The sequence below is a fragment of the Myotis myotis genome, unplaced genomic scaffold, assembly GCF_014108235.1.
Source record: "Myotis myotis isolate mMyoMyo1 unplaced genomic scaffold, mMyoMyo1.p scaffold_m19_p_8, whole genome shotgun sequence".
NCBI lineage: Eukaryota > Metazoa > Chordata > Mammalia > Chiroptera > Vespertilionidae > Myotis > Myotis myotis.
The window spans coordinates 3,368,654-3,385,269 of record NW_023416390.1 but is presented as its reverse complement, the minus strand read 5'-3'; the positions used below and the strand labels follow the sequence as shown (position 1 = coordinate 3,385,269).

Here is a 16,616-nt window from a genome sequence, read left to right as displayed (position 1 = left end):
AATGGGAATAATGTAAACATTCAATACATTGTCATCCTGATGGATATAAAAACAAAACCTTGGATTTCCCTAGAGATGAAAAACTATAGAAAAATCAACCAGGCTTATTAACACTGTCTACTTACTAGTATATTAATTTGAATGTATTTCTTCTTACTTTCCAAATAATAACAAAATTGTACAGTATACATCAGAATCCTTTCATTTCTTCCCTTTTGTTTTCAAGTTTACCAGATCAGAATAATTCTATTTTACACTATTCTTTGAGCTCCCCCTGTTGACAGAATTTTAATATGACTCCTATGGCCATTGAAAAGAAGCCATAGATTTTGAACATTGCTTTCTGTGCTATGGGAACAATTGAAGATATGGGAACAATTGAAGAGTCACAAAATATATAAAAGTAGGCTCCGAAAGGCAGTGGAGTATTGTAATTTGGCCTATTCCATATTGTTTTCCATGTGCAACAATATCATAGATTATGGCCAGAAATTTAGATGGAAATCACCCTTACCCCAGTCCTATTGACTTAGCAGAGGTTTCCTTTCACGTCAAAAGCCATAACCGTTTGTGAACATATCCCAGGAGCTCAGGGTGTGCTATCAGGCACTGAGCAGCGGAAACAAAAAGAATATGGCGGCATCTGTACCTGCCTTTCATTCGCTTGTGGTTTTCCCCAGGTGGAGCCCTTTATAATATTCAGTATCATAGAAGTATCACAAATGTGGATCTTTTAAACCCCACAATCATCTCAGATGGTTAGAATGGCCTTTAATACAGACATGAGTGGTCCATCTTACCTGTGACAGTTTTCTGATCTGTAAGGAAGGAATCCTGGGAGCATGAAACGGAATAGGGTCCTGGCGTGGACTGCACGGTGGAGTGATAGAGACGGGGAGCGAGGGCCACGCAGGCTTTGAGAATTAACGATGCTTTCTTTGGCTGGAGCCACTGTTCCCCAGTCATGTGCTCTGTAAGTCAGCTGCGTTGATGGATTTTGTTCTAAACGTGCCTCACAGTTGCATTAGGGATTTTAAGTAAATATCAGAGACTAGTCTGAATCACCGAGGAAACCTCTCACCATCCATCCCAGTCCAGTGATGTAATCCTAAAGCATGACCTCGTTTTCCAAAGTGAATGGACTGCCCTGAGTGTCTGTAGAGGCCCGGGCTCTCTCACCTCGATGGCTGCTGTAACTCAGAGATCTGAGGAAATTACCCATGATGAATGAATGACCACATCATACTTACATTTAATCATGGAACTTAAACTAGAGGCTAGAATCAGGTAGGAACAAGACCTCAGACTCAAAAAGGCTCCCTTTGGCTGTCTTCCAGCCGTGCCTCCCTACAGGGAATGGTCTTTGGGTCCAAGGCAACCTGCTCCCCCAGAGCCCAGGACCAGAATTCCCGCCCGGAAGACCTCAACCTGCTTCCAGGGCCTGCGAGGGCCTCTTCTGCCTTATTCTACCCAGCATGGGTGTCACCAGCAACGCCAGCGTCTCTAGGCACAAGCACAGGGGCCTGGAGGCCTCAGTGGCCTGCGAGGCCCTCACAGAGGTGGAGGAGAGTGGGGTGGGCAATAGGCTAGGGTGACCATTCTCTCCCCAGGCCACATGGTCCCAGGAGACTGGGAGAAGTTAAAACTGGCCTTTGAGGTCATGTGGCAGCTTAGATGTCAAAGCAGGAGGCTGGCCACACTCCCACAGTTTGTTACCTCGAGTTAGAATGGTTAACATTTAGACAGGCGCTTGCCTCCGGCCTCGCCGGCTCTGTGCTGGCTTGCATCATGCTGCCATCGACCTCAGTGCGAGGGGGAGAGGCACCCGGTAATGGCCAGGAGGTTGCGGGTCGCATAGGGCAGTGAGATTTTCTATTGTGTAAAATATGTGGGGGTTTGTTCCATTTTGTGCCTAAACACAAGCCAACTACTTTATCTCATGCTCAACCGAAGCAACAGCTGTTTGTTTGTTTGTTTGTTTGTTTGTTTGTTTAAACATGGGGGTGGGCTGTGTGTTTGGTGTGCTGAATGTGCTGGGAGTAATTTTTAGGGTGGCCTAAGGGGTTTTTAAGCAGAATTTTCACTAACATCACTTTCCACTAACCCAGTAAGAAGCAACCCACCTAGTGAATCTAACTACCTGCAGGCAACATAAGGTATCAATGATCTCACCCAGGGAGATGGAGTTTTTAATTCTGTACTTCCTGCTCCGTAACAAACCGTAAGTTTAACACTTGCTGTCAGTAAAATCTTCCTCATGTAGCTGTTAGCCATGCCATCCTATCAGAACCATTTTTTAATACTTGAAATGTAATCAGATTGGTTCGGCCTTGTTATTCACGCAGTATTAGGCCCCCATCGCCCCGAGCTGACTGCACCCACACCCCCTCCCCAACCCGGACTCTTCTAGGCCAGTAACTCCCCTTCTGTTTTCATTTTCCCACGGGGTGATTTTTTAAAATTGGTTAAGCTTCCTACACCATCTCCCAATTTCTCAGATCCCTTTTGAGGCGGATGTGGATACACCACACTGAGAATGGTCTTCTCACAAACTCCACCTGGGGGTCTTGTTGAGATTCTGGCTCGGTAGCCTGGGGCCAGGCCAACGAGCTCTCGATGATGACAAAGCTGCAGGTCCTGGCACGTGGCAAAGTGCTTAAAGGTTCATCAGGGACCAGGGAGGGCGGGTGGAAGAGATCAACCAAAGACCTTGTATGCACAGATGTATAACCCATGGACACAGACAACAGGGTGGTGAAGGCCTGGGGTGGCGGGTGGGCTAGAAGGGGGAAGGAGGGGACATCTCTAATACTTTCAACAATACAGGTGTGTTTTTTTAATATATCTTTTTACTGATTTCAGAGAGGAAGGGAGAGAGAGAGAGAGAGAGAGAGAGAGAGAGAGAGAGAGAGAAACATCAGTGATGACAGAGAATCATGGATGGGCTGCCTCCTGCACATCCCACCCTGGGGATGGAGCCCACACCTGGGCATGTGTCCCGACCAGAAATCGAACTGTGACCTGGTTCATGGGTGGACGCCCAACCGCCGAGCCACGCCCACCAGGCTTTCCTGTACGCTTTCACCACATCTTCCCCTTTCAGCACCTCACCTCAGCCTTCAGCTTGACCTTGCAGAGAACCCTTTCAGTTCCTGTGATTCATGGGCTCCAGAGAGTCGACCTCCTGCCCTGCCTGGGGCTGGGGAGGCATGGGCCTCACTGCATGGACTGGGGCCCCTGCTGGTCAGCCCTCTTCACCCTCAAGCCTCAGGGGCCCCTGGTTCAGGGGCGCAGGGAGCCTGTTGCCACCCTCAACCCCCACTCTCACTGGGAGATCTAGATTAGGGTTTTACTCTATTGGAAAGTAAACAAAACCCCAGCTGTTATGCTATTGACATTTCCAGCTGGAACAGTCACCAGAAGGAAATCCTGTTTCTTTTTAAACAAATGTATTATGACACCGAGCTGCTTCTGTTGTAGCTACACACACACACACACACACACACACACACATGCACACACACGCACGCACGCGCACACACACACACACACACGGCTTGCTTTTGTTCTTCGTTGGTAAGTCAAAGGACTAATCTCCGAAAGTTAAAAAGGAAAGAGCTGTTTATCTGAATTTCAGCTGATGAAACCATGCTAGAATTTTAAAAGCTGGAAAGTATATTGTTTTGGAGACTTACCGTTGTTCTGTCTGTGGAAATGAAGATGACCCAAACTCTGTACTACATACTCCAAATAACTTGTGAAAGAACAAGGGGAGCTGTTGCATCCTGGGGAACGTTGGGGGCTTACACTCTGAGAATGTGTTGATTTTTACTAGTAGAAGCAGGCCTGTCACAGAGAGCAAGTCTGCGTTTGTCTGTAAGAGTGAAGGCGCGTTTCTCTCTCCCCAGGGCTGCCACATGGTGACGGAGGAGCTTCACTCCATCACCTTTGAAGCACAGATCTGCCTCTACGGCCTGACGATCGATCTGGAGGTAGGGGTTTCCAGAAACATCTACTATTTACTACTAACGTCTTCAGGACCCGGTCAGCATTTGTAGATAAAAACCTCAGTCTTTTCTAGGTCTTAGTACACCCCTATTCCTTTTTTTTTTTTAATTTAGAAAATCAATATGTCAAATGCTTACAAATTAGTCAACATAGACTACACTGGTTGAATCTGAATGATAAAAATCTCACGGGCATTAGGAATTCCATACACAGGCCTAGTGAATGATTGGTTGGGAAGATTGTGTGTGTGTGTGTGTTTTGTTTCCTGGGATTTCCCAAGTCAGGGATACTCAGGGGAACACCTAAAGAGAAACCAGTGTCCTTGAGCCATGATGTCACGTCGTGATATATTTTCAAAAATTTAACTCCCACGTACAAATCCCTCAGAAAGACTTTTCTAACGTAAAGATAAATAATAGGAACACCAAGAGCACCTTGTTTTGATCCTCTTTTAACATTCACCATCGAAGTCAAAGAAGGAATAAAGAAACCCTGGGGACAGTGAACATGGTCACCGGGAGCGCCCTGAAGGCAGGCATCGTGCCTCGTTGGTCCCCCGCGCCCAGCGCCCAGCGCAGTGCCCAGCGCCCGGCGCAGTGCCGCCACACAGCACTTGCTCAGCGTTTGCGAGGAAATGAACGAACAAGCGCAGTGTCTGTCACACCCTGGCAGCGATCCTGTCTGTGGGATGTATTATGTTAGAGCTCTGCCTTTGCTGTTTTGTCTCACTGACTGGGAACGTGTTCATAAAATTGATCACGGATTCCTCACTCATCTCTTTTCCCAAAACTTGTTTCCATGAGCTATGAAGTTCCTCCATGGTTATTTCCCTGCCCAGGGCCTTCTAGCCTCTGTTCTGGGGAGGGACTGAAGAAAGTTGCTCAGCCTCCCAGGCCAGTCTGTGAAAGGCTGTTTCCTCCATGAGAGGGGAAGCTGCAGTACCACAAGTACTGAGTTAAGTTCTGCACCAACAGGCCACGCAGCGCCATCTCCATAATGCTTGGTGTTCCCGTAGAGCTGACTTCACCGTCTTCTCCAGTTAAAACTCCCATGTCTAGTACTGACGTTCATGAGGTGTCAGAACATAATTTGAACATATTGATCCATCTCAGCGATAAATTTAAAATTCAATTCTTTCATGTAACTTATGGAGAGGACAGTGGCTAGATGGTTACAAGCTCGAATTAGTTGCGTTTTAGGCAGTACCTGATGTAAGAAAGTATAGATACTCCCATGGTCTCAGGGAAGATATTAAAGAGGCTGGCTGGCCGGGCACTTTAGAAAGGATTCCGGTGCCTACAGCTGCTTTCCTCCCTGTACCTTTCATATGTGCTCGGCCAGCATACATGAGCCTTCACAAATCACCGAGGTGACCGGGGCAGTGCAGACACCGGGCTGGGAGCAGTGGGGTTGGCTGGAGAAGGCTCCTGAGGGGAGAGGGCCAAGTCTAAAATCATGTCAAGGTGCACCTACCTGTAATAACTATGCCTTTTTTTTTTTTAAACCAGACCAGCTCCTTACCTGTGGTGATGATTTCCAATGTCAGTCAGTTACCTAACGCGTGGGCGTCCATCATCTGGTACAATGTGTCAACCAACGATTCCCAGGTAGAGTCTCTATTCCGATTTCTCCTCCTTTAATTCCATTGGATTTGCTTTGTCGATGAAACCCATCCGCATCAAAAAAAAATAAAAATAAAAATCTGTGTTTCCTGGGATTTTAAAAGCTGGAAATAAAATTCCGGCATGTCCTGTGGGTTGCTGCATTTCAGAACTCCAGTCTACCTAGTTGTATGATTCCTCTTTCATGTCAGATTCAAAGTATTATGTTCAAATGTGCGTGGACCCTGAGAGAGTTCAGGCTAACAAAGGTGACAGACGGAGGGTCTGGTCGGCTCCCCAGTACGTGCATCAGAGGGAGCTCTGGGGTCACCCTGCCGACTGCTGACTGGGCTACGGGAGACGCGTGCTCCAGAATGTGATGGCTGCTGTGCTTGCCTGTTCACTACTCTGCCCACACCTCACACAGACCCCTCGACGGAGGCAGAGAACTGGTTTCCAAACAAGTAACTAGAGTGGACATCGGTGTTGCCTAACTACACTCTGGTGGTGCAGACTTTCGAGTCGATTGTGTAATTATTTAACCCATTGACGTTCATTACAGATTTAATCCGTTCTAGGCTCCAGGTGGGTTTCAGTGCTGTCTTGTGGTTACTTGAGACATTGATTGGAACTTGGCCTCCAGCAGACAACAGATGCTTTTCTTAACCAACAAGCAGGGGAGGGCGTGGCAAAAAGATGAGTAAGCACTTCCCGCTGATCCCTCTTACAAAACCTCAGTGCGTTGTCCTGGAAACCACCAGGGTCTAGAAGACTCTAGAGAAAAGAGGTCAGATGCAAATAACAACTCTTCTTAACTCAAAGCCGATGTTCCTTCCAAAGGGAAGAATTCTACCTGGTCCAGCCATGAGAACAGGCAGGCTGAGTCAGCTCCAGTGTCTTTCCTGATAAGGAAGCGGCGTGGACAATGACTCAGCGCTATGCTATTCCCTCCCAGCTTCCGGGCCCTGGCATCTGAGACAGACTAGCTGACCAGGAAGGCCTTGTGCTGTCAGGGCCCTCTCTGCCTGCAGTGAGGAGACAGAACTCACTAGAGAAGTCACCCTGTCTTTAAAGCCAAGAACAGCCAACACCCCTGAAATGAAACGTCATTCCCTAGGAGCTACAGGCGTTCAGAGCTCTTCACCCAACTCCAGGATGTGGGAGGGAGACGGGATACTTCTCTGTTCTCCAGCCTACGAGTGCCCTGGGGCTGCACCCCCCCCTCCCCTCAATCCTTCTTCTTTAAGAGAGCCACCCTCCCACTCAGCACCAGCCATCCCAGATCCCGTCTGCTCCTGGAGGACGACTCTGGGGATGCATCACACAGAGCTCCTGAGACAGCTGCACAGCCTGGAGAGTCTTCCTACAAACTAACTCGGTTTCCCCTCTGTATCCGCACTGCTCCCTCAGGTTGGCCTAAAGAGTTGACATCAGGAATCTGTTGGATCGCAGGGTGTTTGATGTGACATGTAACCCCCGTTCCGACTCTATTTCAGAACTTGGTTTTCTTTAACAACCCTCCCCCGGCCACGCTGAGCCAGCTCCTGGAGGTGATGAGCTGGCAGTTCTCCTCGTACGTGGGGCGTGGCCTGAACTCCGATCAGCTCAACATGCTGGCTGAGAAGCTGACAGGTGAGTGCCAGGTGCCAAGGCCTGGGCCCTGTGCGTGGCACTCCCATGCTGTAAAGCGCCAGGGTGATGTTGCTTCTAGTAGTCATAATAGTGATCACCATGATTTCTTCAGCGCCAGGCACAGGGCCGAATGCTATACTATCTTTCAAGCATTCTTGAAGGCAGAATACTGATCTTATAGATGAGGGTAGGTCAGTAACTTGCCACCGCTGCATGGCTGCTGTGTCGTAGCATGAAGACACGGGCGAGGCCTGTCCGGGCCTAAAGCCCCTTCCTTCCCACCCCACACTCCAGTCTCCGGGGTGTTCTTACGCCATTTCCGCTGAATATGACGGGCAGTCCTGATGGCGCCTGATCTCTCATATTCATATCACAGTGACCCTTAACCAATTGGAAAAGCGCTGATTCCAGGGACACAAGATCTAATGGAAATTAAAACCCACCAGGTAACACTTAATCCTTTCCAGCAAGAACATTTCAGTCTGACATTTCTAACGTTTGCAAAATAGAGACATTGGTACTCAGTGTAGTGACCATAGTGTTAAGCTTCTTCTAAAAGAATTTTAAAAGATACCCTATATTTTGACAGGTTTAGGGCGAACACATTTAGCACCAAAAAAAAAATAGTGAAAGTTGGGTTTGCATAGATTTGTAGTTAAAGTGGGGCAAGGACGCATTTGAGCAGCATTGAAACCTGTGTGATTTGGTTAAGTTGGACGTACAGGTGATGCTGGGCTGCCACTGGTACTGTGACTGTATATGATCAATAGGCATTTAAACAGATCAGGACTTTAAGAATGTTATAACATTTACTAATGTAAATATCCCTTTGGATCCTTATTTAATTCATAAACCACAGTAGTAGGAATTCAACTTATATTTGTTAGTGAGTGAATAAATCTTTTAAATATGTAGCATAGATAGCCACCATATACTTTCAGATCTTTATCAAAGTATTCTTCTGAGTATAATTTTCTTAGAAATTTAGATAGAGCCTGGCTGGTGTGGTTCAGTAGTTTTAGCATCAACCTATGAACCAGGAAGTTCCAGGTCAGGGCACATGCCCACATGGTGGGCTTGATCCCCAGTAGGGGGCGTGCAAGAGGCAGCAATCAATGATCTCTCTCATCATTGATGTTTCTCTCTGTCCCTCTCCCTTCCTCTCTGAAATCAATAAAAATATACATCATCTGTAAAAAGAGAGAGAAGGAAGGAAGGAAGGAAGGAAGGAAGGAAGGAAGGGAAATTCAGATAGAAACTCCTGGATCCTTTCACTGCCCATGGCTCCTTATTGCCTAATAGATGGCTCATCCATTCTTTTCATGGGAAGAGTCAGCACTCCTGGCAATCTGGCTTCGTCTACTTATGCAAATTGGTTTTATGTTTATTCACCAACACTAGGCTGTTCTGTCTTCTGTTTTTAATATGTTTTTATTGATTTCAGAGAGAGAGGGAGAGGGAGATAGAAACATCAATGATGAGAGAGAATCATGGATCAGCTGCCTCCTGCACGTCCCCCACTGGGGATCGTGCCCACAACCCAGGCATGTGCCCTTGACTGGAATGGAACCCGGACCTTTCAGTCCACAGGCCGACGCTCTATCCACTGAGCCAAACCGGCCAGGGCTAACTGTCTTTTATATAAACTATACTCATGTCCACTATGCTTCACCCTACATTATTCTGGAGGGGCCCCTCCTTCTCCTCAGACGATGTATTTCCTGTCTATTCATGGAGGCTCGGTCCTAGACAACTACCCCCTTCCTAAAGCTATCTGTAGCTCCTCCATGGAAAAGAATTCGCCCCGTTATAATAAATTGCATGACAGATGTTTACTGTTTCCAGCACTGAATACACTAAAAAACACAGAGCAGGTGCTTGAGAAATGCTTGAGAGAAGGAGGGAAATCTAAGTTGAGCACCAAATTGAAGAGTCTCCTTGTTTAATAAAAACGTCATTCTTTTCTTTCATTGTAGTCCAGTCCAGCTACAGTGATGGTCATCTCACCTGGTCCAAGTTCTGCAAGGTACCCGCAGGGGAAGGGGAGACGGCATTTATAGTCTTTTTTAATAGTGCTCCTTTTTCTCTAGCTGGCAACTGTAGATAGCCTGTTCATCTCACCTGCGGCATGCATTTAATTTGGAAAGATAAGAATGTTTTAAGGTTGAGGAAATACATTGTAAACAACCAGTTGGACATTGATGTTTGCAGTTTGGGCTATTTTTTTAAAATATTTTATTCATCTTTTACAGAGAGGAAGGGAGAGAGAGAGAGTTAAAAACATCGATGAAAGAGAAACATCAATCAGCTGCCTCCTGCACACTCCCCACTGGGGATGTGCCCGCAATCAAGGTACATGCCCTTGACCGGAATCCAACCTGGGACCCTTCAGTCCCCAGTCTGACGCTCTATCCACTGAGCCCAGCCTGTTAGGGCTGGGCTATTTTTTTAATGTTGCCATTGGGATCTTGTATATACCTTTTTATATACTCGTCTAAATATTTCCTTCAGATAAAAATCCTAAAAGACTGTTGAGCAAAGTGTTAAAGCAGTGGTTCTCAACCTTCCTAATGCCGCGACCCTTTAATACCGTTCCTCATGTTGTGGTGACCCCCAATTTTATTGTTACAAATTGAACATAATTAAAGCATAATAATTATTCACAAAAACAATATGTAATTATATATGTGTTTTTTGATGGTCTTAGGCGACCCCTGTGAAAGGGTCGTTCGACCCCCAAAAGGGTCGTGACCCACAGGTTGAGAACCGCTGAGTTAAAGGCATACTTAAATCTTTCGATACACATTGCCAAATAGCCTCATGGGAAACTTGTCTGAACTACAGCCCTGAGCAGAAACGAGAGCTCGGTTCCCTGTGTCCTCGCCAGCACTGGTTTAATCATTTTTCTATTGTAGATCTGATGGGTGAGAGGTAACAGCGCTCCTCTGTAAGTCTCTATATCGTAATCTGTATTTTGAGGATTTTCTGGATAAGGTTGTTTTAAGAAGAAACTCTATAAAGTGTTGTCTCACTTCAAGAAATTCTTCCCCTGAAAAAGGGGGCCTGAATTATTCCATCAGCATCACCTGGGGAGTAATTCTGTGCTGTGTCTGTCTCTGCTCACAGGAGCACTTACCTGGCAAATCGTTCACCTTCTGGACGTGGCTTGAAGCAATATTAGATCTCATTAAGAAGCACATTCTCCCCCTTTGGATCGATGGGTGAGTTACAGCTTATATTTTGCAGACGAGTTCCCTAGGTGTTTATTTTTATGCTGTTGGCTTTCTTTTTCTTCTCTTTTTAAACATGTTGAATGTTGTGGAGGGGAAATCGCTGCCGTGTCTTCCGTTCCTCACAGAAGATTGATGTTCACTTTACTCTGTATAAGACGACTGTTACAGACACAGTTAACTTTGGGTTATTCCCAAAGCAAATTTAGGTCTGCTCTTTGTGGATTCATTCATGGAGAATGCAAATGCCCTAAGTGACTGCCCTTGATCAGCTAATACAGCCCACTGCTGCCTTCCCAGGTGTGTCATGGGCTTTGTGAGCAAAGAGAAGGAGCGGCTCCTGCTGAAGGACAAGATGCCGGGGACCTTCTTGCTGCGGTTCAGCGAGAGCCACCTGGGCGGGATCACCTTCACGTGGGTGGACCACGCTGAGAGCGGTGCGTGCTCGCGGGCCTTCCTGCGCAGGGACTCTGGGCCTTGGCCACTGGTGTTTCCGTGTTCAGTGCCTGGGGTGTTGCTCTGTAACCAGACAACCCAGGGGTCCTGGCTGCCTGTCGCTACTTGAGCCCATTCAGCAGAGATGGGGTTGACTCATAGGAGCGTTTATTCCAATCCAGCCGGCAGTGTGGGAGAGCAGCAGGTCAGCCGCAAACATCTGCTCGCCCCCCACCATCGCCAGCTGCTTGTGTTGGGCAGGAGGACAAAGATCATGTGGGGAAGTGGGGATGAAAGGCATGGGAAAGTGGGCACAGGACAATCACAACAGTCATGTGGGTGCGGGGTACGAGGGGGGGCTAGCGGGCGCCTCCAGGCACTCCGGGACCAGATTACAGGCCATGGGGCTGGCGGTTGTAAAGAGCAGGTGCCTCCGGACTAGACTTTCTCGGCCACAAGGTTGTAAATCTTTCCATGATGACAGGCAGTTCTCGGAAGGAGGATGGACTGCATTCTGATGTGCACTCCCCTGTCCCAGGGCGCACAGCTCCCAGCCAGGTTTGATGTGCTTTCTCTAATCAGAACAGAGCCATCGTGGTTAACAGAGCACGGTTAATACTCCTTGTAATTATAATTAGAATGCGTTTTCAAGATGCTATGTCTGCCCCTAACAATTCGGCTTGTCAGTGGGTTTGAATATTCGTGGTACAGTCATCCCAGATCACAGGGACCCTGACTTCCTCCCCCCCCGGGGCGGTGTCCTGGCTCATGGGGCGATCTGTCCTGTCGGACTGCAGAGGGGGCTGGCACTGTGTTATGACCAGCGATGTGAAGATACCGTGGGCAGGAGGCATGGCCACAGACGATGCCCGAGGAAACCTGACCACCGGCTGTCTGTCTCCCCAGGAGAAGTGAGGTTCCACTCTGTGGAGCCCTACAATAAGGGCCGGCTGTCGGCGCTGCCCTTCGCCGACATCCTCCGAGACTACAAGGTTATTATGGCCGAAAACGTCCCTGAAAACCCCCTGAAGTACCTCTATCCCGACATCCCCAAGGACAAAGCCTTTGGGAAACACTACAGCTCCCAGCCCTGCGAAGGTCAGGTTCTTTCCGTTTGCTTTCTTTTCTTTATATTTTGGAAAATAGCCTCACACCGGGTTAAAGGAAACCAAGTTCCTCTTTGAGTATAAGATCCAAAGACTACGTGGAGGTCAAAACCTTAGTGAGGAAGCGGCGTGTCAGCGGTTCCTGGAAAGGGACTGCCTGCCGGCCGATCCGTGGCTATGGCCAGACCTTGCCATGGCTGTGGCCGTGGCCATGGCCGTGGGGGCCTCTCCCAGCCACTTGCAGAGTTTGGGTTTCTCCTTCCTTCTCCAGACCCACAGCCTTCACTTCTGTGACTGGGGGAGAGGCAAACAAGGAGGAGGTGATTAGAAAGCCGTTACAAGTCCAGCAAGTCTGTTTTTTGCAAAAAAAAGCCCAGGGCTTATAAGCTTTATATATATATACTAGAGGCCTGGTGCATGACATTCATACACTGGGGGGCAGGGGAGGGGGATTCCTTCAGCCCGGCCTGCGCCCTCTCACAGTCTGGGACCCCTCTGGGGATGTCCACCTGCCGGCAGTCAGACATCCCTCTCTCAGTCCAGGGCTCTTGCAATGTGGGACCCCTCGCTCCTTACCACCTGCCTGCAGCAGAGGAGGGAGAGGGTCCCGCCACTGCCACTGCACTCTCCAGCTGTGAGCCGGCTTCTGGCTGAGCAGCGCTCCCCCTGTGAGAGCACATTGACCACCAGAGGGCAGCTCCTGTGTTGAGCATCTGCCCCCTGGTAGTCAGTGTGCATCATAGCAACCGGTCATTCTGCCTGCCGTTCGGTCAATTTGCATATTAGTGTTTTCTTATATAGGATATATTTTTTACTTATGATTATGATTGGTGTCAGTTTATTTTTTAGTATATTTTTATGGATTTCAGAGAGGAAGGGAGAGGGAGAGAGAGATGGAAACATCAATGATGAGAGAATCATTGATCGGCTGCCTCCTGCACGCTTCACACTGGGGATTGAGCCCACAACCCTGACATGTGCCCTTGGCCAGAATCGAACCCAGAACCCTTCAGTCCATAGGCCAACACTCTATCCACTGAGCCAAACCGGCTAGGGCTTGATTGGTGTCCGTTTTAATGAAAAGAACTGAATTACTATAAATACCCAAATACACAAATGAATCAGTCATTATAATCAAAATTAAATGGAACTGTATCTCACAACTCAGTATTACTCATGTGCCCAGGAGAGGACCAGGGAGTCTGCGTAACATCCCCCACCTCCGGGCCTGCCAGTAACAAGTCCCCACATGCCCGCCTCCCTGGGTGTATGCTAACGGCCTAAAAGAATCCTGGCCACAGAAGGCATGTGGTTAAACACTGGTTGAGTCTATGCAAGAACATTCATGAAATTAGCTACACAGCTGTAATGTAAGTTCGCCGTTTTGGTCCTTTAATGAGAGTATAAACCATCCATTAAAATGTTCATCTATAGCAACTAGATCCATGAGCACCATCTGTGGACTGTCCTACCGTCGTCATCACGGTAGGGTGACTGTTGCTGCCCTACTTCATCCCCTTCTGAAACAAGCAAACAACAAAATAACACAACAACAGACCCTAAGTGTCTTTACCTCTGACCAAATGAAGCAACAAATGTCAATGAAACAAATGACAGTTGGTCCAAATGACAGCCGGAGCAAGCACAAGGCCAGCATAGGACAGCAGGGAAACGGGCTGTTCCCAAGGCTCACGTCTACACATCCTGTGCCCACAGCACAGTAGGGCTTCTAGTAGCACTGATGTCTGTGCTTCAAAAATTTGTGAAATTATAAGATCATGATTGGTGTCAGTTTTAATGAAAAGAACGGAATCACTTTAAATCCCCCCAAACACAAATAAATCAGTCCTTATAATCAAACTTAAATGTAACGTAGAAGCGAGTAATATAGTTGGTTTCCCAGTTTTTCTTTTTTAAATGTATATTTTTATTGATTTCAGAGAGGAAGGGAGAGAAACATCAATGATGAGAGAGAATTATAGATTGGCTGCTTTCTGCATGCCTCTTACTGGGGATTGAGCCCGCAACCCAGGCATGTGCCCTGACAGGGAATCGCACCGTGAACTCCTGGTTTATAAGTCGATGCTCAACCACGGAGCCACACTGGCCAGGCTGATTACCAATTTTTCTCATGCACTTTAGAGACATTCATATGTAAAGTTAGATTGGACCTGCCAAAAGATGTGTTTTTCTCTTCTTGCACCTTTTCTGCACATCTAAAATACTCAACTAAAGAGTTTCGTGAATCAATAAGCTTTTGTATCATCTCTTATTTTCAGCATTACTCATATCTTTCTAGACTTTTTTATGATTTCATCAATAATATCGGTAACGTGTTTCCCAACACTTGCTTTTCCAGTTTCACGACCGACAGAAAAGGGGGACAAAGGTTATGTTCCTTCTGTTTTTATCCCCATCTCGACAATGTAAGTAATCTTAGTTGCATGTAAAATGTTTATTATTGAACTCATCCAAAAAAAGCAGCTTTTCTGTAGGAACTTTAAGGGTGGGGAGAACACATATACCCGAGAATAAAGCGTTTTTTGCTCACACTTTGCTTTCCTGAATACATAGAGCTAGTCTTCAAGACACACCACAGTCTACCCTGACTGCAGTCGCTGATGCTGTGATGTCAGGTGATGCATGAGGCATCTCAGTGTCACAACTAGATAAAGCCCTGGAAATGCGTTCCTGGCACAGTAAGCCACACGCGCTATGACTGTTTCATCCTCTTCGCTATTTTCCTTGTTATTTCTTTAAGCCGAAGCGATTCAACCGAGCCACAGTCTCCATCAGACCTTCTGCCGATGTCGCCCAGTGTGTACGCGGTGCTGAGAGAAAACCTGAGTCCCACGACGATCGAAACCGCAGTAGGTTCCCTCTCTTCTCCAGGCCCTCCTCCATGGCCAAGGGCATTCCCAAGTGAGCAAAGGTGGTGTGCGGAGCCAGGGCCGCGAGAAAACAGGTTCATTAGCATAACACAAGGATGTCTGTATGGGCCTGTGTGCCGCTGATCTTACCCGTGTGGAAAGCAGGCATCTTTACTTGCTTGAACGGCTTTCAATTCTTCCCATCTCAAGCCACCACAGGGCAGAATATTCCTGAACCCTCTCAAATACGCTTCGTCCCTAATTCCACTGTTGGCCATGCCAGTCCCCACCTCTCTCCCCACTTGAGCAGACCACACGTATTAGTCAATACTTACAAGCTTACTTTAATATTTACTTTAGCAGTTCAAGCACCACCAGTTCTCATTTTTCTTGATGAATTATTGCTCGCATTGTTCGTCCCGGGAGCCTCTGCCAGTGGTATATGAAGAACAAACAGCAGTGTAATACTACTCTTCTGAGAGCTGCGTCATAATTGTAAATGCAGTAATGAGATTTAGGGTGCCTTCCATCTGTTCTCATGCCCCAATTCTGTCAAGCAGTTCAAACCCCCAACTTGCACCACAATGAACGAACGTCAGAGTAATAGACTCTTGCAGGGACTCTGAGGCCCGAGAAATATCTGTCTGACTATAAATCAAGTGGGTTTTAATCCTTTTCCTGAAAACTTCTAGGGATGAAAAATCCATAGTCGCCTTGGACGGCCATTCCGTTGTTAGTTGTCCTTAAATCATGTAGTTATGAGAGAACTTTTGCTACATTTTGCACCCATTTCTTCTTACTTTTCGCAAGATGAATAGGCCTTCTTTAAATAGTTTTTATCCACTTAAAGGCATCTTTTGAATGCTTAGTAGTTAATTGGTACAATGATTATGGAGTAGTTAGTAGCTGTGGATGTTTACATAAGAAATAGTGATTTATTTGCCAAGCAGTCATTTCCTCAAAGGTCCTTTTCACTTTTCAATTTTAGATGAAGTCTCCCTATTCTGCTGAATGACAGGATCAACTCCTGACACGCAAAGGAAAGAAGCAAAGGGAACCTGAAAGACTGATGTTTGCCAGCAGTCACATCTTCTTCCTTCAGCTCTGTATATGCCCCATGGTTGAAGCTCTCCTCTCGCTGGCACCCCTAAACCAAAGCTTCAGATAAACTTGCAAGATAAGAGACTTTTAAAAACCAAGTGTTAATATGATATGAACCAAAGACTCATTTGTTCGTCTGTGTTTCAGCTCTGACTTTGTTTCTCCTGTGTTACTGATGACTTTGGCTCTAGACGGCTCAAGGTTAAGATTTCAGAATAGGGGTCCTGATACATGGTGGCAGGAGAAGACTTGACTTTGGGTGGTGGGCACATGGTACAATATACAGATCCTGTAACATAGAAACCCACGCCTGAAACCTATATGATCACGTTGACCAATGTCACCCCAATAAAGTTAATTTTTAAAAAATGATTTTAAAAAAAGATTTCAGAATAGGTCGAGAATAGCAAGGCCTCACTGCATTACTCAGAAGCCAGCAGGAGCGCCTGAGGGAATAGCCTACTAAGCCAGCGTCCTGAGTGCCCGCAGGGAAGAGTCGTACCCTGGACCCAGCCTGGCGGGAATAAGGGGGCAGCGACAGCCGGGTACCCAGGGCTGAACTAGGAGGCCTCCTGACTGTCGTGTCCACAGGGTCCCAACTTCGGGGTTCACAGCTGCTGGGATCACTGCACA

The 16,616-nt window shown here is 47.1% G+C and overlaps 1 protein-coding gene across 2 annotated transcripts in view; it reads left to right on the top strand.

The window, feature by feature from the left end:
- The window catches only part of STAT4 (signal transducer and activator of transcription 4), a 77,831-nt gene extending 61,732 nt beyond the window's left edge, over nucleotides 1-16,099 (top strand). Inside the window, exons 15-24 of one of the 2 annotated variants that reach the window (XM_036320166.1) lie at nucleotides 3,909-3,992; nucleotides 5,517-5,615; nucleotides 7,106-7,241; nucleotides 9,218-9,267; nucleotides 10,368-10,462; nucleotides 10,772-10,908; nucleotides 11,813-12,004; nucleotides 14,372-14,438; nucleotides 14,774-14,882; nucleotides 15,871-16,099. In XM_036320166.1, coding sequence (XP_036176059.1) covers nucleotides 3,909-3,992; nucleotides 5,517-5,615; nucleotides 7,106-7,241; nucleotides 9,218-9,267; nucleotides 10,368-10,462; nucleotides 10,772-10,908; nucleotides 11,813-12,004; nucleotides 14,372-14,438; nucleotides 14,774-14,882; nucleotides 15,871-15,897 — 996 coding nt within the window. In that variant the 3' untranslated portion in view covers nucleotides 15,898-16,099. The remainder of the gene's footprint in view (nucleotides 1-3,908; nucleotides 3,993-5,516; nucleotides 5,616-7,105; nucleotides 7,242-9,217; nucleotides 9,268-10,367; nucleotides 10,463-10,771; nucleotides 10,909-11,812; nucleotides 12,005-14,371; nucleotides 14,439-14,773; nucleotides 14,883-15,870) is intronic. The other variant, XM_036320167.1, reaches the window with a different exon arrangement.
- The last annotated feature ends 517 nt before the right edge of the window (nucleotides 16,100-16,616 follow it).